Below are 24571 nucleotides of genomic sequence, written 5' to 3'. Positions count from 1 at the left end.
TTTTAATTTTAAACTCAATCCATAAAGCCTCATTTGTTGACCCATTTAGTATAGCATTCCTTCTCACAACTGGAATTGATTCTTTAACCATTAGTGCTACCCCCCCTCCATTTTTTTATCTCCTACTCTGTCGTGTCTGAAGACTCTATAACCAGGAATATTAAGCTGCCAGTTTTGTCCCTCCTTTAGCCAGGTCTCCGTTATAGCAATGACATTCTGCTGCCACGTGTCTACCTGTGCCCTTAACTCATCTACCTTGTTTGTAATACTCCTTGCATTGAAGTATAAACAGTTTAACCCCATCAATTTCCCTTGCTGGACACTTTGTAAACTTTGCTTCTCCTGTAACTCAATGTCTATCACAACGTCCCTAGCTAATGTTCTACCTCCATTTTTCTGATCTGAATCTGACCTATCCGATCCTCCTCCTTGGATCCCATCCTCCTGCCACATTTGTTTAAATACTCCCCAACAGAACTAGCAAAATCCCCCGCAAAGACACTGGTCCCAGCTCTGCCTGGGTGCAGCCTGTCTGGTCTGTAAAGGTCCCACCTTCCCCAGAACAGGTCCCAGTGCCTCAAGAATCTGAATCCCTCCTGGCTACACCACCTCTCCAGCTACGTGTTCATTTGGTCTATCCCTTTATTCCTGCGCTCGCTACCATGTGGAATTGGGAGTAATCCTGAGATTACTACATTTGAGGTCCTGCATTTTAATTTATCTCCTAACTTCCTGTACTGAGCTTGCAGGTCCTCATCCCTTAGTTCAGCTATGTCGTTGGTACCAATATGTACCATGACCACTGGCTGTTTATCTTCCCTCCCCAGAATGTCCTGCAGCCGCTCCGTGATATCCTGGACCCTGGCACCAGGGAGGCAACATACCCTCCTTGATTCACGTTTGCGGCCACAGAAGCGTCTGTCTGTGCCCCTAACTATTGAATCCCCTATCACTTTAGCCCTGCCACTTGTTTTCCTCCTGCCCCTCTGAGCAGCAGAGCCACCCACGGTGCCATGAACTTGGCTGTTGCTGCTTTCCCCTGAGAGGCCATCCCCCCCCAAAAGTATCCAAAGCGGTATATCTGTTAGAGAGGAGGATGGCTATAGAGGACTCCTGCACTACCTTCCTGAGTCTTTTACTGTTCCTGATGGTCACCAATTCCCTTTTTGCCTGTGCAATCTTCAACTGTGGTGTGACCACCTCGCTAAACGTGCTATCCATGACTTGCTCAGCATCACGGATGCTCCACAATGAGTCCACCCGCAGCTCCAGCTCTGAAATCCGGTTAGCTAGAAGCTGCATTTGGACACACCTTCCGCACACATGGTCACCAGGGACGTTGGAAGCGTCCCTCATTTCCCACATCACCAATGCTAAGTAGAAAGCTACCTCTAGGACAGGTTAACCTCAATTCGCTCCTCAAGAAGTTTAGCTACAACAGTCTGAAAGTGTTTTTGGACCTACACTGCAAACACAACTGCCACATCAACAGCCCACCTTCTGCAAGTACTTTGGGGCAACACTTTAGAAAATCCAAGTGCAATAGATTAAATTCCATTCTCTGGCCGAGATGTGAACTGTAACCTTGCTACTAATGTGTGAAAGAATATGTAAAGTACTGTTTCTTCCAGGATTGCTAAACTTTTGACTGAACTAAAATTAACTTTTGAGAAACCTCAAACCAGAAAGCACGCACATCTTTTGATGTTTTCAAGCTAATTAACAAATGATCAGGGACTGCTTTCCAAAAATGAAAAAGAATGAACATTTATCTGATACCTAGAACATACTTCGTGTAAAACATTTTAAAGTAATAATCAGATTATTTGCAAATTCTCCTTGTTAAAATTTCAATCATTGAATAGAATCATAGAATGATAATAGCACAGGAAGCAGCCATTTGGCCTGTAGTGCTTGTGCTGGCTCTCCGAAGAGCAATTTGGCTAGTCCCACTCACCAGCCTTTCCCCTACAGTCCTTCAATTTTTTTATCTATAGATAATTCCTCTTTTGAAAATTCCAACTGAATCTGCCATTTTCAGACTGTGCATTCCAGATCATAACCACTCACTGTGTAGAAAAGGTTTTCCTTATGTTGCTGTTGCTTTTTTTGCCAATCACTTTAAATCAGTGCCCTCTGGTTCTTGATCCTTCCGTGAACAGGAACAGTTTTCCCCCATGTACTCTGTCAAGTCCCCGCATAATTTTGAACACTGTCAAATTTCCTCTTCATCTTCTCATCTTTAATGATTACTGCCCTTCGACAACATGAGCCCAAAACTTAAAGTAAATAATTTGATGCCAATACTATTCACTCTTCAGTTCCTTTTACTGGGAAGATGCTAGATGAGCTGTACAGAATAGATATTGTTTGATGTACAGGGGACAGTGTGTCATAAACATATTCTGTAAAATCTTAATCATACCTTCTACATCTGCTAAGTAATCCCTCCAGAAGCCAATCACTCTAGATTCGGCAATCCTTCTGTTGCTTCCATCTGGTGAAAAGTTGATTGAGAAAAGTTTTCCAAAAGTCTCTGCTGTTAACTTCTGAGGTTTGTAGCACAACAGCTCAGCAAATACTTCTGGGTATTTTTGAATGTTTTCCAACACACCAAGAACTTTCAATCCTTCACGGAATCTGAGATAAGGGACCAGAAAATTAAGAGATGGCTCTTGTGATATCGCTTAATACTGTATCTGTAGAAATTTAGAATTTGAAGCTTCACTAGCTCATTTCAAATATCAATAATAGGGGGGAAAATTCCTCAGAAATAAGTTAGATCAGCAACATAGGGTTCACAATTGTAGAGTGAAAGGATCTTACACACACAATAGAAGTAGTCCAAATTGTTCACAGGGGAAAATAACTAAGATACATGGTGTATGATTTTAGCAACAAACATGAAATTATATGTAATTCCTGTTAACTTAAAAAACATTAAAACAGATTTAAATCTTGATTCAAATACAACAAAAACACAACTTGCTAATATTGCAAATTTTGAATGTCCTTAATATAGAATCATAGAACGGTTAAAGCATAGGAGGCAGTCCCTCATAGGAACGTGCCTTGACTCTATCTGAACTATCTCCTCTTTAAAGGCAGCCCATTGTTCAATTACAGTCTTACCTGCCAATCTTTAGATTCCAAATTATCTGGGCAGATCCGTCTCCACTGAGGTTTGCCTTCCCCCAATTAATCAATCCGTCTTACTCTGGTTTGTTCCTTGTCCTTTTCCACAGCTAATGTAAACCTTATGCTACAATAATCACTGTCCCTGCAAAAGGTTCTCCTAACAACACTTGATCCACTTGGCCCACCCTCATTTCTAAGATCCAGGTCCAGAAATGCCTATTTTCCCTTTACACTTTAATTAACCTTAAATAAACTGGAATAGTAATCGTGTCCTATTAAAACCAACCTATAATTCTTGCAATTCTCTGTAATTTCCTTGCAAATTTGTTTCTCTACATCTTTCCCATCAGTAGGTGGCCCATGAAATATACTGAGCATTGTAATGGTACATTTATTGTTTCTTAGCACTAGCCAAATAGATTCTGCCCTAGACTCATTTGGGACATCCTCTCTCTCCAGCACTGCAACCTGTCCTCCCTTTCATTCCTTCTCCATCTTTCCTAAACATATTGTATCTACTAATATTTAGTCCCCAGTCCGGACCTTCTTTGTGTCAGATCTCCATTATCGCCATAGCACCATATTTCCATGTGGCAATCTGCATCTACAGCTCACCAACTTTAGTAAGCACACTCGGCACCACGGAGTGGCGAGTTGATAAAAGAGCGAGTCTGAGAGGGAGCATTGTGAGAGCAGTGAGAGGATGAAACAGTGGTCCTGAGAGGGAGCAATGAAAGACAGTCTGTGTTCTAAAGAAAATCATAGTGTGATATCACAGGGGAGAAAGTAAATGATTGGATGGTGAATAGTTTTCTTTTTTTTCTCTCTTAACTAGGGTATTCATTCAAATTGGGAGCTGGGAAATTAAAAATATTCAATTGCATTTAGTATAATGGTAAATGGTTTAATGAAAGCATAAACACAGAGCAGGCCATTCGGTCAGAGCAGGTATTCATTCAAATTAATTGTTTAATCAGGGTACTAACTGGGAACAAAGGTTTTTTTTTAACATCATGGATGGGAACCTGATGCCTGTTGCTTGCAATTCCTGTACCATGTGGGAACTTCGGGACACTTAACATAGCTTGGGTGACCACTTGTGAGCAAGTCTCTCCAAGTACTCCAGCTCCAGCTCATGATTTCTGGGCTTGAGGGGCAGCTGGAGTCACTGCAGAGCATCAGGGGGCATGAAATTCCTGGATCATACTTTCCAGGAGGTGGTCACACCACAGGCAGAGACAGCACAGTAGGTGGGTGGTAATCCAGAAGAGTAGGAAGAAACAGGTATTACAGCAGTCTTTGGCCATTATGCCACTGCCAAAAAGATACTCAGCATTAGAGACTGCTGGGAGTGATGGTATTGTGAAGGAGCGCAGCCCAGACCATGGCACCAATGGGCAAGGGACTGTACAGGAGGGAACAGCAAAGTGCAGAAATGAAGTTGTTATAGAGGAGATTCCATAATTAGGGGTACAGACAGACAAGTCCTTAAAAGTCATTGTGAGCCCTGGCAGGTGTGTTGCCTCCCTGGTGCCAGGGCAAAGGAAGGTTCACAATACTCTGCAGGGGAAGGGGCTGAACCAGAAGTTGTGGTACATGTTGGTACCAACGACATAGAAAGGGCAGATCCTAAAGTCAAATTTTCAGGAGCTAGGGAGGGAGTTATCTCTGGATTATTTCCAGTGTCACATTGTGCCTGAGTAGAAATAGGAAGATAGGGAGGATCAATGCATGGTTTGAGGCATGGTGCAGGAGGGAGGGCTTCAGATTCTTGTGGCATTGGGAATAATTCTGGGACAGAAGGCGCCTCTTCAAAAGGAACGGGTTGCACCTCAACAGGGCTGGGGACGATGTTCCCATGGGGAGGTTTGCTACTGTAGTTGGGGAGGGTATAAATTAAATTGGTGAAGGATGGGCACCTGCATGTAGAAGTAGAAAAGCTGCATTAAAAGGGGTTTTGAACAGTACTAGAGAAGGAAGTAAAATCAAATTAGACAGGAGTGGACTAAGAAGGACTATGACGAATCCGAGGACAGGATAACAATGCAATTATGTAAACACACAAAGGTTGATGAATAAAGTGGGTGAGTTACAAGCACAAACAGCAGTATGGAAATGTGATATAGTGTCAATCATGGAAATGATGAGGACTGGGCGCTTAATATCACAGAATCACACAATGCAGAAGAGGCCCTTTGGCCCATCGAGTCTGCACCGACACGTGAGAAACACCTGACCTACCTACCTAATCCCAGTTACCAGCACTTGGCCCATAGCCTTGAATGTTATGACATGCCAAGTGCTCATCCAGGTATTTTTTAAAAGGTGTGAGGCAACCCACCTCCACCACCCTCCTAGGCAGTGCATTCCAGACCGTCACCACCCTCTGGGTAAAAATGTTTTTTCTCACATCCCCTCTGAACCTACTGCCCCTCACCTTGAATTTGTGTCCCCTTGTGACTAACCCTTCAACTAAGGGGAACAGCTGCTCCCTATCCGCCCTGTTCATGCCTCTCATAATCTTGTACAACTCGATCACGTCACCCCTCAGTCTTCTCTGCTCCAACGAAAACAACCCACGTCTATCCAACCTTTCTACATAACTTAAATGTTTCATCCCAGGTAACATCCTGGTGAATCTCCTCTGCACCCCTTCCAGTGCAATCACATCCTTCCTATTATGTGGCAACCAGAACTGCACACAGTACTTCAGCTGTGGCCTCACCAAGGTTCTATACAACTCCAACATGACCTCCTACTTTTGTAATCTATGCCTCCATTGATAAAGGCAAGTGTCCCATCTGCCTTTTTCATCACCCTACTAACATGCCCCTCCGCCTTCAGAGATCTATGGACACACACGCCAAGGTCCCTTTGTTCTTCAGAACTTCCTACTGTTCTGCCGTTCATTGAATACTTCCTTGTCAAATTACTCCTTTCAAAGTGTATCACCTCACACTTTTCAGGGTTAAATTCCATCTGCCACTTATCTGCCCATCTGACTATCCCATCTATATCTTCCTGTAGTCCAAGACACTCACTGTTAACCACCCGGCCAATCTTTGTGTCATCCGCAAACTCACTAATCCTACCCCCCACATCGTCATCTATGTTGTTTATATAAATGACAAATAATAGGGGACCCAGCACAGATCCCTGTGCTACACCACTGGACACTGACCTGCAGTCGCTAAAGCAGCTTTCTGTCATTACCCTCTGTCTCCTACATCGAAGCCAATTTTGAATCCACCTTATCAAATTGCCCTGTATCCCATGTGCATTTGCCTTCTTTATAATGTAGGGGATATAAAGTGTTCAGATAAGATACATAAGGAAAAATATTGCTATGTTGGAAAGAGCGAATGACATTGAGGGGGCAAGAACAGAGCCAAGGAGCGAAAAAGGTAAGATCACACTACTTGGTGTATTCTATAGGCTTTCAAATAGAGAGAGAGGAATAGGAGAACAAATCTGTAGAGAAGTCACAGGAATGTGCAATAACTATAGAGTGGTGATACTGAGGAGCTTTAATTACCCAAAAATCAATTGGAATAATGTTAGAGTAAATGGTAAGGAGGGGAAGGAATTTCTGAAATGTGTTTAGGAGAACTTCTTTGATCAGTATGCTCTCATTTCAACTAGAAAGGAGGCATTGCTGGATCTGATGCTGGCCAAGTGAACCAGGTGTCTGCGAGGCAATACTTGGGTAAGAGGGATCATCATATCATAAAGTTTAGATTAGTAATAGAGAAGTGCAAAGGAACAATCTAATTAGAACTTCTAAATTGTAAAAGGGCCATTTTCAATGTGATGAGAAGGGATCTAACCAGGTCAAAATGGAACCAGAGATTGACAGGAAAAACTATAACAAAACAATGAGTGATCTTTAAGGAAGAAATGCTTTAGGTATAGGCAACGTAGCTTTCAACAAGGGAGAGAGGTGAGGCAGCCAAAAATAGGATCTTTGGATGACGAGGGAGATAGAGATGACGATGAAACAAAAAAAAGGAGGGTGTGTGATGCATGTCAGGTGAATTCTTCAAGTGAGAACCATGTCAAATACAGTAGGTTGACAGGGGAGGTGAAAAGGAAAATAAGACTGGTAAGGAATGGATATGATAATAGAATGACAGACAACATAAAAGGAAACCCAAAAACATCTACCAGCAGGTAAACAGTAAGCGGGTAGCAAGAGGTGGACTGGGTCTTATTAGGGACAATGAGGGTGAGATATGCTTAGAGGTGTAGGACAAGGATAAAATACTTAATAAGTTCTTTGCATCGGTGTTTACTAAGAAGGAAGACTCTGACAAAATATTGATAGAAGCTGAGATAGTGAAGGCAATGGGTAGTGTGAAAATTGAAATGGTGGTGGTACTGGAAAGGGCAACTCTGTTTAGGGTATATAAATCATCCTGAGTTGCAAAAGGGCTTCTCTTAATCTTAATTCCCTAGATATGGGGGAGGTGCCAGAGGATTGGAGAGTGGCAAATGTGACACCCTTATTCAAGAAAGGATGCGCCAACAGTCCTAGCAACTACAAGCCAGTTAGTTTAACATAAGTGGTGGGTAAGGTTTTGGGGGAAAAAAAGCCAACAGGCACTTTTGAGGTTTGAGTTAATTATGGAGAGCCAGCATGAATTTGTAAAAGGCAGATCTTGCTTGACTAATCTAATTGAACTTCTTCATGAACTAACCAGATGATTGATGAGAATACTGCGGATGTTGTCGATATTGATTTTAAGAAAGCATTTGACAAGGTACCATATAAATGCTGAATAGGAGAATAAGTAAAGAATAAAGATAAAGAATTGGCTTAAGGACAGGAGGCAGCAATTGTTACATGGTTGTTTTTCAGACTGGAGGCTGGTAGACAGTGGCGTTCACCAAGGGTCTGTGTAAGGGACACTTCTATTTTTAATGACTTGGATCTTGAGTAAAATTTCAAAATTTGATGATATCAAACTTGGAAGAGTGGCAAACAGTGGGGACAATACTAATTGCCTGGAACAGGACATAGATAAGTTAGCAGAATGGGCAGACAAGTAGAACATGTAATACAGAGAAGTGCGAGGTGATGCATATTGGCAGGAGGAATAGGAAGAGGGAATATAGATTCAATGGGCAATATTTTATCTGTGGCATGCCTTCCTGATAACCGTTCCTGATTCCTGGATGTGGGCATCACTTTCCGCTCTCATATCAGGAGCCAGCTCCCATGCAATCCTAATTAAAATTTAGTCTGCAGCATGCACAGGAGACGCATGCAATCACATGACAGGGACAGGTATTCATTGATGGATCCCACCATGAACCTGGGCTGGGGCCTCAAAAAACTCTTGGAACTGCAAGTTATGCAAAACGCAAGAGTCATGTCCAGTTGCACAAAGAATGAAAGCCCTTGGATTCACAAATGCTATTGGCTGGTCCCAGCGAGCTCTAATGACCATGAGTGCCGTCAATAATCCCCTGCACTCTAGGGAAATAAGCGATGGCTACAAAGTCCAAGGTCCTTGCTGCCTGGCTTTCGTCATTTGTGCAGTAATTGATGAATTCATTTGAACAATGGAAGGGGCATTGGTCACCTCCTTTATGTACCTGTGTATGGCAGTCTGTGATATGCTACATGACATGGAGCTGTGGAAAGCATGGATGGTGAAAAATTTAAGTGCCACAGTAACCTTGAGGGCCAGTGGCATGAGATTCCACCAAATCCATATGGCTGTAGGTCTTGCTGCACAATCCCACATATTTCAATAACCACTTCCTGGGACAGCCTCAGTTGGCTCTGGCATTGCTTCTTTAACACCTGCAGTTTGTTCTTGTCTTGAGGACGGCATGACGTGTCTGTGCCTGTCTTCTACAATGCCTTTCCTGGATAGCTACATCCTGACCACCCACTCCCTCGAGTGCTGGCTGCTGCTTGTGTTGCAACCAAGAGCCCTCCTTTGTCGCATCATATCTTCTGCTCCTTGGATCTTCCCTTGGATCACTCTTTCACTCCATGCCCCTGACCCCACTTCCTCTGACTCCCCCTTGCCAATCCCAACCATCCATGCAAGCTGCCATTCTCCTGCCCCCCACCCCCCTCCCTTTTGCTGCAGCTTCAACAAAGATAACCACTGACCTCAGCCACAACTGCACAAAGCCAACTGTAGCATGCTACCTTTAAATACACATGGACCAGGTGCCACGAGATTCCCGTATACCACTGATTTAATCTTGTAGGGTGTAGTTACAAACATTTTTAATGAGTTTTCTTTTAAATTCTTTCACAGAAGTGGACATCACTGGCTAGGTCAGCATCTGTTGCCCATCTCTAATTTCCCTTAAGATATTCATGGCATGCAAATGTATTATGAGTAGGAATCCACCATGGGAAGGCGTGAAGCCCAATCTGCCCACCACTGACTTAAATCTCTGCATCTCAACCCAGCATCAGGAAACCAAAATTTTGGCTCCCACCTAATTAGGTCACTCTGTCCGCCATGTTTCCTGCTCTTACAAACCCCATAAAATACTGCCCAATTGCACAATTCTAAAAGGTTTGCAGGAACAGAAGGACCTGGAGGCTCATGTGCATCTTTGAAGGTGGCAGGACAGATCGAGAATGGTTAGCAAAGCACATGTTACTTAGGGCTTCATAAATAGAGGCATTGAGTACAAAAGCAGGGAAGTTATACTCTTCATCGAGGCAGGTTCTTGAAACATTGCAGTCTTTCTATATCTCTCTATCCTGTGCCAATCTTTTCATTTACCAATAACTTCCTGCAAGGGCATAGTGGTATTGTCATTGGACTGGTAATGCCAAGGGTAATGCTCTGGGCATCTGTGTTCGTATCCCACCATGGAAGAAATTTGAATTCAATAAAAATCTGGAATTAAAAGTGTGATGATGACCATGAAGCCATTGTCAATTGTTGTAAAAACTCCCCTGGTTCGCTAATGTCCTTTAATGTCCATCCTTACCTGGCCTATATGTGACTCTTAGAATGCCTTCTGAACAAGGGCAATAAATGCTGGCATAGCCAGCACATCCCATGAACGAATAAAAAAAAATTCAAGCCATATTCTCTTCCTTCCTCTTTTACCATAGCACCTCCCAAATTTCTTTGTTCATTCACTCTCCACAGCATTTCATCACTTGTAACTTTTTCTGTTCAGCAGATCCTTCCCATTCTCTTCCAAATCCACATTTCAAAGCTATTTAGCAAGTTGGTCTCCTCCTTTCATAAAGTCCAAGTTTGACATCCATACAAAACAACACTTCAAATCAAGCTCTTTCAAGTTGCTTTTAGAGTTGTTTATTCAGCTTTCGCTTTAGAATGCATAATATCTGCAGATGGAAGATGCAACAAAGAAATAAGAATAAAGATAGTGATGGGAAGGGTCATATTTGATAAGATGAAACAGTTGCTAACTGGAAAGCTGAAGTTATGCTAAACCTTTATAAAGCTCTGATTAGGTCCCAACTTGAGTATTAAATGCAATATCGCCAAATTTGCAGATGACACAAAGCTGGGTGGGAGGGTGAGCTGTGAGGAGGATGCAGAGATGCTTCAGTGTGAGTTGGACAAGCTAAGTGAGTGGGCAAATGCATGGCAGATGCAGTATAATGTGGACAAATGAGGTTATCCACTTTGGTAGCAAAACAGGAAGGCAGATTATTATCTGAATGGCTATAAATTGAGAGAGGGGAATGTGCAACGAGACCTGGGTGTCCTTGTACACCAGTTGCTGAAGGCAAGCATGTAGATGCAGCAAGCGGTAAATAAGGCAAATGGTATGTTGGCCTTTATAGCCAGAGGATTCGAGTACAGGAGGAGGGATGTTTTGCTGCAATTATACAGGGCCTTGGTGAGACCACACCTGGAATATTGTGCGTAGTTTTGGTCTCCTTATCTGAGGAAGGATGTTCTTGCTATAGAGGGAGTGCAGCAAAGATTTATCAGACTGATTCCTGGGATGGCGGGGCTGACATATAAGATGAGATTGAGTCGGTTAGGATTATATTCCGTGGAGTTCAGAAGAATGAGGGAGGATCTCATAGGAATCTATAAAATTCTAACAGGACTAGACAGGATAGATGCAGGAAGGGTGTTCCCAATGTTGGGGGAGTCCAGAACCAGGGGTTCTGAGGATAGGGGGGGTAGATCATTTAGGACTGAGATGAGGAGAAATTCCTTCACCCAGAGAGTGGTGAGCCTGTGGAATTTGCTACCACAGAAAATAGTTGAGGCCAAAACACTGCATGTTTTCAAGAAGGAGTTAGATATAGCTCTTGGGGCGAAAGGGATCTAAGGATATGGGGAGAAAGCGGTAGCAGGCTCGAAGGGCCGAATGGCCTACTCCTGCTCTTATTTTCTATGTATGTTTCTATGTATTGTGTCCAGTTCTGGTTACCACACTTTAGGAAGGACTTGAAGGTCCTTGAGAGGATGCGGAGGAAGTTTACCAGACTGGTTCCAGGGCTTGGGGCTTTTAGTTACAAGATGAGATTGGAAAGGCTGGGGTTGTTCTCCTTGGAGCAAAGGAGATTGAGGGGGAGATTTGATAGAGGTATACAAGATTATGACAGGCTTAGATAAGGCAAAGAAAATTTCTTCCCATTAGTTGATTATACAAGGACCATGGAATACAGGTTAAGATTTTGGACAAGAGATGCAGGGAGAATGTGAGGAAGAACTTCTTTATGCAGCAAGTTGTAATGACCTGGAACTTGCTGCCCATAAGGGTGCTGGCAGTGGAAACAATCAATGAGTTAACATAGATCAGGGGATCAATTTGGTCTACTGCATTTGCTGCTCCCAATGTGATCTTCTTTACCTTGGAGACACCAAACGCAGACTGGGTGACCGCTTTGCAGAACACCTTCAGTCTGTCTGCAAGCATGACTCAGATCTTCCTGTCGCTTGCTATTTCAACACACTATTCTGCTCTCAGCCCACATGTCCATCCTTGACCTGCTGCAATGGTCCAGTGAAGCTCTACGCAAACTGGGGGAACAGCATCTCATCTTCCGATGAGGCACTTTACAGCCTTCTGGACTGAACATTGAGTTCAACAACTTCAGATCATTAACTCTCTCCTCCATCCTCATGTCTCTTTGATCCCCTTTTATCAAATATTTATTTTTTAATTTTTATATATTTTCTCCCTGCCTATTCTAATATTATTTTTAAAATTTATTTCCATTCATTGTTTTATCCCCGCCTTTTAGCCTATTTTATCTTTTCTCCCACACTGTCCCCTCCCCCTACCAGGGCCATCTGTCACTTGCTCATCCTGCTTTCTACTTTTAATGTCACCATTAGCACCTCCTTTAGCCAGTATCACCACCATCAACACCCCTTCCACCTTTTGTTTATGACATCTTTTGCGATCTCTCCTTTGCCTCCGCCTATCGCTGGCCTTCTATCCAGCTTCACCTGTCCCACCCCCCTTAAACTGTATATATTTCACCATATTTTTACTTCTCTTTAGTTCTGAAGAAGTCATACGGACTCAAAACGTTAACACTGTCTTTCTCTCCACAGATGCTGTCAGACCTGCTGAGTTTTTCCAGCAATTTTTTTGTTTCAGATTTCCAGCATCCACAGAATTTTGCTTTTATCTTGGATCAGGGGAATGCTACTTTATCCTATTTGAGAGCTCCTTAGCTGCCAAGTGGTGACAGCACAGTAGTATTCAAACAAAAATTTTATTAATCTTTGTTTGGATGTGATCCAAAAAAACACAAGGGCCATGAATTTCCCCCCGTTTGGGGGGGGTTGCGCGGGGGCGGGTGCAAACCCAATCAGCGCCCCCAATCGGGGATGCGCTGCCATTTTACATGGGCGGGCCAATTAAGGTCCGCCCAACGTGACGCTTGCACGGAAGCACTGAGCGCTCCCTGTGCGGGGGGGAGAATTCCCTGCGTTCTTTCGCACGTGCACGCGAAAGAGCGCAGAGATCTCCCCGAGGCACAGAGGTGCCTCAGGGAGATTTGTTTCAGTACTCAAGTTTTAAATAAAGGTTTTTAACACTTTTAAAACATGTCCCCTCATGTGACACAATCACATGAGCTGGGACATGTCGAAGAATAAATGTATAAATTTTTATTAGATTTTAAAACACTTCATGAGGTTTCATGAAAAACACGAAGGCTGCCTGGGCTTTTCGCCTGTCTGCCAACCTTAAGGTTGGATGGGCAGCTCATCAAATTGAATTAATTAGGTTTTAAATGGCCTTTGACAGTTTGGTGAGCACGCAGCCGAGTTGGCTGTATGCCTGCTGAACTGAAAATCTAAATGGTGCGCGGTGATGTCGGGATACCCGCCCCGCTCGCCAATGGGAAAGTTCTTCCCAAGAAGTTGACAAACTTTTGTCCTGGAAATGCATTTAAGTTCTTTAAGCATCTACAAATGAAATTTACATTCCAATTCAGATTTGGCAGCTATGGAAATAAAGGAATGGTAATTTTCTGTTAGAAATGGAAATTCAATGATCACAGATGAAGTCTAATGATAATGTTTTCTAGTATCATTCTACATTCAATGGAGTACTACCGATATGTGAAATTTTCTATATGGTATTTCACTTGAACATGGGAAATTACTTCCTTGCGTAATTATCTAAAATGCTCATTTTCCAGGTGCTGGGGAAGAGAAAGGGAGCATAAATTACCTCCAATTTACAGCGATACCCTAAATGTTAGCAATGGGTGTAGCAACTGAACCCCTCCTCCAAATGGAGGGATCCAAAATGTCAGGCAAACCAACAGGTAAAGTAACCAACTTTTTTTTTATTCACTGTGGAGGCTTTTCTCTAATAGCAACTAGATGATTAGAGTCATGGGGTTCCCAGAGACCAGCAGCCAGATCCACAGTCTCTCAAGGACTGTAATTGTGTTCTTAATTCCAACCTACTTCCAGGTGCAAGGCCTTGCTATGTAATGGGCTTGCAGCAAGTTGTGGTTCAACTTTACTAACAAGGCTCACTAAATCATCATTTACATGAAGCCTGGACAGCTAGAGCGCACTTCTGATGCACTCTGCCTGGCCAATACCTGCCAATAAGGGTGCATGAAGGAAGAGGGAAAAGAACAACAATACTATCAAAAATAATGTCAGACTAAAAGTCACCATGTCCAATCAATTGAGCTGTTGTTGCTGCAATCAGAGAATCAAAGGAAGTGGAGGTAGTCTGGAGAATCATCTATTCCTGAGTGTGACCACCATTTGCATTTATAGAGATGCAAACATTAAAAAGTGAGAAAGACCCAATGCTCACACCATCTATTAGAGTTCATGAAAGCAACATACTGCAGATGCTGGAAATCTGAAATAAAAACAGAAAATGCTGGCAAAACTCAGCAGGTCTGGCAGCATTTGTGGAGAGAGAAACAGAGTTAACGTTGAGTCTAATATGATTCTTCTTCATAATGGTCCATCCTTTGCTCTGAACCCGAATTTGCATCTTACTCCTGTTTCTCCTATCTCCCCTCTCTAAGCTCATCTTGTCAATGAGGCCCATCTCTTGCTCTCTAGACCCCAATCCCAATAAACTGCTAACCACTCAATGATGTGCTCTCATCAAAAACAGTCCTCTAGCTATCATCTCCTTGCTCCTCAAAAAACCAACACCTGACCCTTGCAAACTACTGCTCCATCTCCAACCTCACTTTCTTCACCAAAGTCGTCACCTCCCAAATCATTATCCATCTTTATCAGAACACCTGGTTTGAATCCGTCCAAACAGATTTCTGCCCTGTCACAGTACAGAAATAACTCTTACCAAAGTCACAAATTATATCCAATGTGACTGTGACAAAGATAAACTATCCCTCTTTGAACTTTGACATATCTACCCATGAAATACTACTTCAATGCCTCTTCCCCCATCAACTGGCCGGGTGGACTGCACTTGCCTAATTTCATTCACATCTATCCTGTTGTAGCCAAAGAATCACAGGTAATGGCTTCTCTTTTCACTCCCACGCTATTACCTGCAGTGTCTCCCAAGGATCTATCATTGGCCCTTTTCCTCAACTACGTGCTGTCCCTTGGTGTCATCATCTGAAATCAGTCTCCATATGTATGCTGATGATACCTCTCCTCCACCTCTCTTGACCCCTCCTTTGTCTCTAAATTGACTGACTGCTTGTTTGACGTCCATTATTGGATCAGCAGAAATTTTCTCTTATTAAACAGTGGGGGACTGAAGACATTTACCACTGTTGATCTTCAATTTTCATCACAAACTCTGTGCCCTCACCATTGACTCCATCCCTCTTCCTGGCAGCTGCCTGAAACTAAACCAGATTGTTCACAATCTTTGTGTTATAGTTGACCATGGGATGTGCTTCCTACCACATGTCCACATCAAGACCTCCTATTTCCACCTCGTAACATTGCCCATCTTCGACCTTGCCTCAACCTGTCTGCAGCTGAAACCCTCTCCCATGCCTTTATTACTGCTAGATTTGATTATTCCAATGCACTCCTGGCCAATATCCAACATTTTACCCTCTCCAAACTTGAGGTAATTCAAAGCCCAGCTGTCCACATCCTAACTTGCTCACCCATCCCCCCTATGTTTGCTGACCTACTTTGGCTCCTGGTCAAGGCACACCTTGATTTTAAAATCCCCATCCTTGTTTTCTAATCATTTATTGACCTTGTTCCTCCTTATCTCCTACACCACCGCTGCCACCATCACCCCGCCAAATCTCCTCAGATCCCGGCACTCCACAAATTCTGACATATCTGATTTTAGTCATGCTGGCCATGTCCTCAGCTGCCTAGGCCCTAAGCTCCAAAATTCCCCCCCTATATCTCTCCTCTCCGATTCTACTCTCCTTTCTCCTTCAAAACACCCCTGAAAACCCACCTCTTTGACTAAGCTTTTGGTCATCTGGCAAATATTATCTTTTCATCTTGGTGTCAAATTTTGTTCCTTAATGCACCTGTCAAGCACCTGGGACATTTAATTACATTAAAAGCACTAAATAAATGCAAACTGTTGCTGTTATCGCAACTTTACACATGACCCTGCCCAATCAGGATTATTGTCTCTTGGGGAATACAAAGAGAAATTAACACACCCAATTTAAGGAAAATAAAACCTAGAAAATTCACCTCTTCCCTAACTTTGAAGGCAATCAAAAATCTCAAGAAAATGACATTACTAGATGGACTTAACTAATCCCTCTTGGATATACCTCAATGCCTTTATGAATACAGGTCTGTTCAAGGCCAGAAAACATAGGCCAGGATTTTCCCGTCGGCGATTTGGGGGTGGGGCTCGCTCGCCGACGGGAAAATGACGCGGATGACATTGGGAGAAACCCCGACGTCATCCCGGTCCCTTTAAATTTTCAGGAAGGCGGACGGACAGCGAAATCAGCTGTCCGCCCGCCCACCTGTCAATGGCCAATTAAGGCCATTGACATGATAATTAAGATTGTTAAAGACCCTACCCTTCCAACTTTAAGCTGGCAGGCAGGCCAGAAGCCACAGCGGGCGTCTGATAATACATGAAACCTCATCCACTGGGATGAGGTTTCATGTCTGTTTTTAAAAAGTTTCATAAAGTTAATGTTTCTTATTAACATGTCCCATCTCGTGTGACATTGTCACATGAGGGGGGCATGTTAATAATTTAAATATTTTTGGTGTTTTTTTTACCTGTCAGTAATCTCCCTGAGACAGCATTTGGTCTCAGGGAGCAGTGCACTCTTTTGCGCGCATGTGCAAAAGAGCACACTTTGACAGATTGGGTGGGGGGGAAGGATCCCATCAACACCCCCCCACCCCACACATATATATACACACACACACACACACACACACACACACACACACAGAGGAAGCACATAGCGCTTCCTGTCGGGCAGGCCTTATTTAGCCCGGCCACTCAAAATGGCAGTGGGACCCGTTAAGGTGGTGGAGGTTGGCTGTCCGTCCACCGCCGAGCCGGTGGGGCCCGCATGCCCACCAAGGGCAAAGTTCTGCCCATAATTTCTATGCAACAAGCAGGTTTTAAAGGTCACAGATTTTAAAGCTGGAAATGAATAGCAGGAAGTAAATAAGCCAGCATGGAAGGCAGAGAAAACACGCAACCAAAAAAATGTTCAGTAATTAATGGTACACACTTCAGTGCAAGGAATTTATTGAATAAGGCAGATAAATAAAGGGCACAGACAGACACAGTGAAGTATATCATTGCTAAAGTGGTTTAAAGAAGGGTAAGAATGGCAGATCAACATCCCCAGTTACAAGATTTTCAAAACTGAGGGGGATAAAAAAATGAGGGGCTTGCAATATTCGTTAAAGAAACAATCATGGACATGAAGAGGGGTGATATATAGGAAAAATCATCAAATGAGGTCATATGGTTTGAACTGAGGAACAGAAAAGGGTCAATCACACTGCTGTGGATATACTATAGACCTCCAGTCAGAAGGAAATAAAGAACAAATTTGTAGGCAAATTGCTGAGAAGTGCAGAAACTAAGGCAGTAATAGAATAAATTAACATTTAGAATTTGACTTAGAATTTTAAAACTGCGAAAGAAAGAAGCTAGTTTACTAGATTTGTTCCTGGGAGAACCCTATGATGAGGGTTTTTAAAATGTATTTGTTCACGGGATATGGGTATTGTTGGCTAGCCCATCCCTAATTGCCCTTGAGAAGGTGGTGGTGAGCAGTCCATATAGTGCAACTACACCCACAGTGCTGTTTAGGAAGAGGATTCCAAGATTTTGGGCCAACGACAGTGAAGGGATGACAATATAATTCCAAGTCAGGATGGTGTGTGGCTTGGAGGGAAACCTGCAGATGGTGGTGTTCCCATGCTTGTGCTGCCCTTGTCCTTTTAGGTGGTAGAGGTCACAGGATTGGAATGTGCAGTCAAAGGCTTGGTGAGTTGCTGCAGTGCATCCTGTAGAGGGTACACACTGCTACCACTTTGCGCCAGTGGCAGAAGGAGTGAAGGGTGAGCAAACTTGGCCTATATTATATAAGAACATAAGAAATTGCAGCAGGAGAAGACTATGGGGCTAGTCAAGCCTGTACTGCTATTCAATATGATCATGGTGGAGCTTGGGCTTCAATTCCAAATGCTATTTACTTCTCCAATTGCTGTATCTGCATGCTAACTTTGTGTTGCTTGTACTAGTACCCAAGTCTCTCTGAACATCAACATTTACAAGTGTCATGCCTATTAAAAAATATTCTGCGTTTCTATTCTTATGACCAATGTGAATAACCTCAAACTTATACCCAATTTACTCCATCTGCCACCTTGTTGCCCATTCACTTAACCCGCCTAAATCTCTTTGCAGCCTCTTTGTGTCCTCTTCACAGTTTGCATTCCCACCTATCTTTATATCATCTCAAACCTAGATACATTGCTCTCTGTCTCTTTGTCTAAGTCATGAATATAGATTGTAGATAAAAACAAAAAAACTGCGGACGCTGGAAATCCAAAACAAAAACAGAATTACCTGGAAAAACTCAGCAGGTCTGGCAGCATCGGCAGAGAAGAAAAGAGTTGACGTTTCGAGTCCTCATGACCCTTCGACACTGCTGAGTTAATATAGATTGTAAATAGCTGAAGCCACAGCACTGATCCTTACGGCATTGCACTAGTCACTGCCTGCCAACTTGAAAATGCCCCATTTATCCATACTCTCTGCTTCCTGTCAGTTAAGCAATCCTCCATCCATGCTAATATATCACCCCCAATTCCATGAGCCCATATCTTTGCATTATTTTCTGTGGCGCCTTATCGAATGTCTTTTGTAAATCCAAGTATAGCACATCTATTGGCTCTTCTTTATCTAAATTACTGGTGTGTCCAACAGGCGATGTGTCTAGTGCATGGATGAAGAGAATTAGCATCCTTTTTGCTTTTGTGTGCTAGTTTGCATCTCATTTTCAGCCCACACCACTGGCTACCAGCAATGCGAAAAAGAGAGCCAAATAAGTAAGGGCCGAATTTTCTGCTCCAGAGACTAAATGCTGTTGGAGGTGGAATGGTGATGCAGCTCCCACCGGCTGGAGTGGCTGGTTTCCGTACCAGATCATCTGCTTTTCATCTCATATAATACATAAATGAGTAGAACATTGTATCTCGTGGCAGGATGAGCTAAGATGCCCACCATTACCTCATCAGCTCATTTTTCTGGGTGCCATATTTAAATGGCACTCGTGTACATATTCACTCTCTGCAGCCCAGGACTTGTCGTAGCAAGCACCGGAATGGCCCTGAGAAGTGACAAGCAGTGTACCCGCACTGGTGGCATTCTGCCAGGCAGTTGAGGATTGACGAGAGGTATTTACCCCTCATGATGGAAGCTGGAGGTCCACCAATCTCATGGCCAAGGCTTGGGAGCAAGTCGTCAGGGTGGTCAGTACCTGTGCCCCACAGAAGAGGACCGTTATCAGTGCAGGAAGAGGATGAATGATCTCATCTGCTCCGCCAGGGTAAGTCAACCCTTTCCTAACTCTCACAAGACCATCAGGCATTCGCAGAATTACAATCCATAGGGATCTTACAAACTTCTAGCACAAGGGGCATCACCACTGATTCTCTCACACACACTTTTACAACTTCATCTCTTGTCAGATCCTGCACAAGTCATGTCCTCATTTTATAGAGGTCCACTCAGAACACACATGCTTTTGATCTGCATTGCCACACATCCTGCTCACAGTCTGACCCTCAGTCTTTATGCAGGAGAAGGCTGTCCACAGCAAAAAGGAGATCCCAAAATGGAGGGGGGCAGCCGGAGTTGAGGGCACTCGGCCCTCCCTATGAGGAACAGGTGGCAGAGCTGACTGGTGAAGGCAGGGACCGTGCCTGCGCTGAAGGTGGGATCGACATCCTCCAACAAGCTAGTGAGGCCCAATCCACTACTCTTTGCCCAGCCACTGAAATTGCGAGTGCCTTTTAATGTGGGTGACTATCCAGCCAATCATTAATTTTCTCTAAAACAAAAACAGAATTACCTGGAAAAACTCAGCAGGTCTGGCAGCATCGGCGGAGAAGAAAAGAGTTGACGTTTCGAGTCCTCAAGACCCTTCGACAGAACTTGAGTTCGAGTCCAGGAACGAGCTGAAATATAAGCTGGTTTAAGGTGTGTGTGTGGGGGGCGGAGAGATAGAGAGACAGAGAGGTGGAGGGGGGGTGGTGTGGTTGTAGGGACAAACAAGCAGTGATAGAAGCAGATCATCAAAAGATGTCAACGACAATAGTACAATAGAACACATAGGTGTTAAAGTTAAAGTTGGTGATATTATCTAAATGAATGTGCTAATTAAGAATGGATGGTAGGGCACTCAAGTGGGGTTTTTTTTTAAATTTTTTTTTATAATGGAAATAGGTGGGAAAAGGAAAATCTTTATAATTTATTGGAAAAAAAAAGGAAGGGGGAAACAGAAAGGGGGGGTGGGGATGGGGGAGGGAGCTCACGACCTAAAGTTGTTGAATTCAATGTTCAGTCCGGAAGGCTGTAAAGTCCCTAGTCGGAAGATGAGATGTTGTTCCTCCAGTTTGCGTTGGGCTTCACTGGAACAATACAGCAAGCCAAGGACAGACATGTGGGCAAGAGAGCAGGGTGGAGTGTTAAAATGGCAAGCGACAGGGAGGTTTGGGTCATTCTTGCGGACAGACCGCAGGTGTTCTGCAAAGCGGTCGCCCAGTTTATGTTTGGTCTCTCCAATGTAGAGGAGACCACATTGGGAGCAACAAATGCAGTAGACTAAGTTGGGGGAAATGCAAGTGAAATGCTGCTTCACTTGAAAGGAGTGTTTGGGTCCTTGGACGGTGAGGAGAGAGGAAGTGAAGGGGCAGGTGTTGCATCTTTTGCGTGGGCATGGGGTTGTGCCATAGGAGGGGGTTGAGGAGTAGGGGGTGATGGAGGAGTGGACCAGGGTGTCCCGGAGGGAGCAATCCCTACGGAATGCCGATAAGGGGGGTGAAGGGAAGATGTGTTTGGTGGTGACATCATGTTGGAGTTGGCGGAAATGGCGGAGGATGATCCTTTGAATGCGGAGGCTGGTGGGGTGATAAGTGAGGACAAGGGGGACCCTATCATGTTTCTGGGAGGGAGAAGGCGTGAGGGCGGATGCGCGGGAGATGGGCCGGACACGGTTGAGGGCCCTGTCAACGACTGTGGGTGGAAAACCTCGGTTAAGGAAGAAGGAGGACATGTCAGAGGAACTGTTTTTGAATGTAGCATCATCGGAACAGATGCGACGGAGGCGAAGGAACTGAGAGAATGGGATGGAGTCCTTACAGGAAGCGGGGTGTGAGGAGCTGTAGTCGAGATAGCTGTGGGAGTCGGTGGGTTTGTAATGGATATTGGTGGACAGTCTATCACCAGAGATTGAGACAGAGAGGTCAAGGAAGGGAAGGGAAGTGTCAGAGATGGACCACGTGAAAATGATGGAGGGGTGGAGATTGGAAGCAAAATTAATAAATTTTTCCAAGTCCTGACGAGAGCATGAAGCGGCACCGAAATAATCATCGATGTACCGGAGAAAGAGTTGTGGAAGGGGGCCGGAGTAGGACTGCAACAAGGAATGTTCCACATTCCCCATAAAGAGACAGGCATAGCTGGGGCCCATGCGGGTACCCATAGCCACACCTTTTATTTGGAGGAAGTGAGAGGAGTTGAAAGAGAAATTGTTCAGTGTGAGAACAAGTTCAGCCAGACGGAGGAGAGTAGTGGTGGATGGGGATTGTTCGGGCCTCTGTTTGATGAAGAAGCTAAGGGCCCTCAGACCATCCTGGTGGGGGATGGAGGTGTAGAGGGATTGGACGTCCATGGTGAAGAGGAAGCGGTTGGGGCCAGGGAACTGGAAATTGTTGATGTGACGTAAGGTGTCAGAGGAATCACGGATGTAGGTGGGAAGGGACTGGTCAAGGGGAGAGAGAAGGGAGTCAAGATAACGAGAAATGAATTCTGTGGGGCAGGACCAAGCTGAGACGATCGGTCTACCGGGGCAGTTCTGTTTGTGGATTTTGGGTAGGAGAGAGAAGCGGGCCGTCCGAGGTTGGGCGACTATCAGGTTGGAAGCTGTGGGAGGGAGATCCCCAGAGGAGATGAGGTCAGTGACAGTCCTGGAAACAGTGGCTTGATGTTCAGTGGTGGGGTCATGGTCCAGGGAGAGGTAGGAGGAAGTGTCTGCGAGTTGACGCTCAGCCTCTGCGAGGTAGAGGTCAGTACGCCAGACAACAACAGCACCACCCTTGTCAGCGGGTTTGATGACAATGTCAGGGTTGGACCTGAGAGAATGGAGTGCAGTAAGTTCAGAGAGAGACAGGTTAGAATGGGTGAGAGGAGCAGAAAAATTGAGACGACTAATGTCGCGCCGACAGTTCTCAATGAAAAGATCGAGAGAAGGTAAGAATCCAGAGGGAGGGGTCCAGGTGGAGGGAGAATATTGGAGATGGGTAAAAGGATCCGTTGAACTGGGAGAGGACTCCTGCCCAAAGGAGTGAGCCCGGAGATGAAGACGGCGGAAGAAGAGTTCAGTATCATGCCGAGCCTGAAATTCATTGAGGTGAGGGCGTAAGGGTATGAAACTAAGTCCTTTGCTGAGCACTGAATGTTCAGCATCGGAGAGGGGAAGGTCAGGGGGTATAGTGAATACACGGCTGGGGTTGGGACTGGAAGAAAGGGTGGGGACGGAGGGACAGGCAGGGGTGGAGGGTCCTAGATGGGTGTTGGTGTCGATGAGATGTTGGAGCTTGCGTTCCTTAGCACTTGAGAGAAAGAGAAAAAGTTTCTTGTTGAGGCGTCGGATGAGCCGATTTTCTCTTCTCTCTATTATAGGCACCATCAAGAAAAGGGGGAGGTACACAGCCAGCCAGCCCCGCAGCCCAGTCCCCAGACCTCCTCTGATGAGGATCATGAGGACCCACCAGATGTACAGCCATCACTACATTCACCTGCACCCTCCACCAGTGCAGAGGCACACCTGAGGGACCTACTTTTAGAGCAGACTTGGGGTCACCATCTGGTGATCACAGCACAGATTCGAGTCCACAGCAGGCAGAGGCGGTGACAGCCAAGTCACTGACACTCAGAGGACTGCTGGAGGCCAAGCTCCTGCTCAGTTCAAGTCCAATAATGAGCCTCTGGAATCGGCCCTCAGAGAGATGTTGGAGCTCCAAAGTCAGACAAGGGTACAGCAGGCAGAGTTGCCAGAGGTCGTCAGCAGATTAGAACAGAGGATGGAGGAGTCCATCCACATTCAATCTGATGTTGTTGTGTCGCCAGAGCATCAAAGTCACCATTGGAAGCATGGTGACTGTCATGGAGACCGTGGATCAGCAGAACACTCAGCTTCTTCCAGAAAAAGTGCGAGAATCTGCACACCATTGCTTCAGCCATGAGAGTGTTCCAGCTGGGGAAAGGGGGCTGGGCACCTCCCTCCAGGAGCCTCTTCTCTTCAAGAAGTCAGGGAGGGATCCATGGGCATCCACAGGGAGGAGCAGCATCAGCCGGACCACACTGGGACAATCTGCCCAGGATTCTCTTGGGCTGTCCAGTAGCCCTGAATCCCCTCTGCCTGTGACCCCAGCAACCCCACCTCCTCAGGCCAAGGAGGGTAAACCTGCCCCACAGCAGGAAACCCAAAACAGACCAGGGGCCCTCCAGAGGACAGCCTCCAGGGTCATCACTGGCAATCAGCCAGCAGGCTGCCTCCACCTTTGCTGTGGATGTCAGGGAAGCACCTAGACATAGCGGTAGGGTAAGATGTTCACTAACTGTATATACTTTGCACATCTGTAAATATATTTTGTTTCTCTGAAATTCTCATTCAGTGAATGGCTCTACTACTTGATGCAATGCTTTGAGTTCATACAAGTGTAACCAGTGCTCCCCCCTTACCTATCTCCCATTGTGCGCTTCAGGCCCATTGTGTCACGCACCATCTTATTGCAGTGCATCGCCTTTCTGTCCACTGCAATGACATGAGTAAAGCTTCTAACATGGTAGTTAGGCAATGCACATCTTTGAAGTGCATCTGAGGATCATATCAGATGGCCTCGCGAGTATAGATTTTGCAGTCTGGCTTATTCTGCTGATGCTTCTGATTGGTCAATGTGGATCTTATATGTTGTCATGGCAATCTGCATTGGAGTCAATCTAACAAGTTGCATCTTTCAATGCCTCCTTGGTGTTTGTCAGGCTTCAGTGTGGGTTACATTTCATAATAGCCAGGGATCTTAGGCACTCGTGGCAGCCTGTAGCATGATGTCATGACCGCTTGGACAGCTAAACATTACCTCACCCTTAGAGTCCTACAGTAGTTCCCATTATCCACCTGCGTGATGGACCTAGCTAGCACTTGGTGACTCCTGAAATGTCTGCCAGACGGCAACGACTATGCGGGATCAGAGGTGTGTGTCAAGGTCCCAGATGCCGGACTATTACA

At 44.8% G+C, this 24571-nt stretch overlaps 1 protein-coding gene across 4 annotated transcripts in view; it reads right to left on the bottom strand.

The window, feature by feature from the left end:
• g2e3 (G2/M-phase specific E3 ubiquitin protein ligase) overlaps nt 1-24571 on the bottom strand; it is a 301615-nt gene that overhangs the window by 5507 nt on the left and 271537 nt on the right. For 3 of the 4 annotated variants that reach the window (XM_041214819.1, XM_041214820.1, XM_041214821.1), the window contains one exon: nt 2426-2640. In XM_041214819.1, coding sequence (XP_041070753.1) covers nt 2426-2640 — 215 coding nt within the window. Of the gene's footprint in view, nt 1-2425; nt 2641-10165; nt 10475-24571 lie in introns of those variants that run through there. The other variant, XM_041214823.1, reaches the window with a different exon arrangement.

The sequence above is a fragment of the Carcharodon carcharias genome, chromosome 20 (genome assembly GCF_017639515.1).
Source record: "Carcharodon carcharias isolate sCarCar2 chromosome 20, sCarCar2.pri, whole genome shotgun sequence".
In the NCBI taxonomy this organism is placed as follows: domain Eukaryota; kingdom Metazoa; phylum Chordata; class Chondrichthyes; order Lamniformes; family Lamnidae; genus Carcharodon; species Carcharodon carcharias.
The sequence above is the reverse complement of the archived record's forward strand: the minus strand, read 5'-3'. Positions and strand labels throughout refer to the sequence as shown.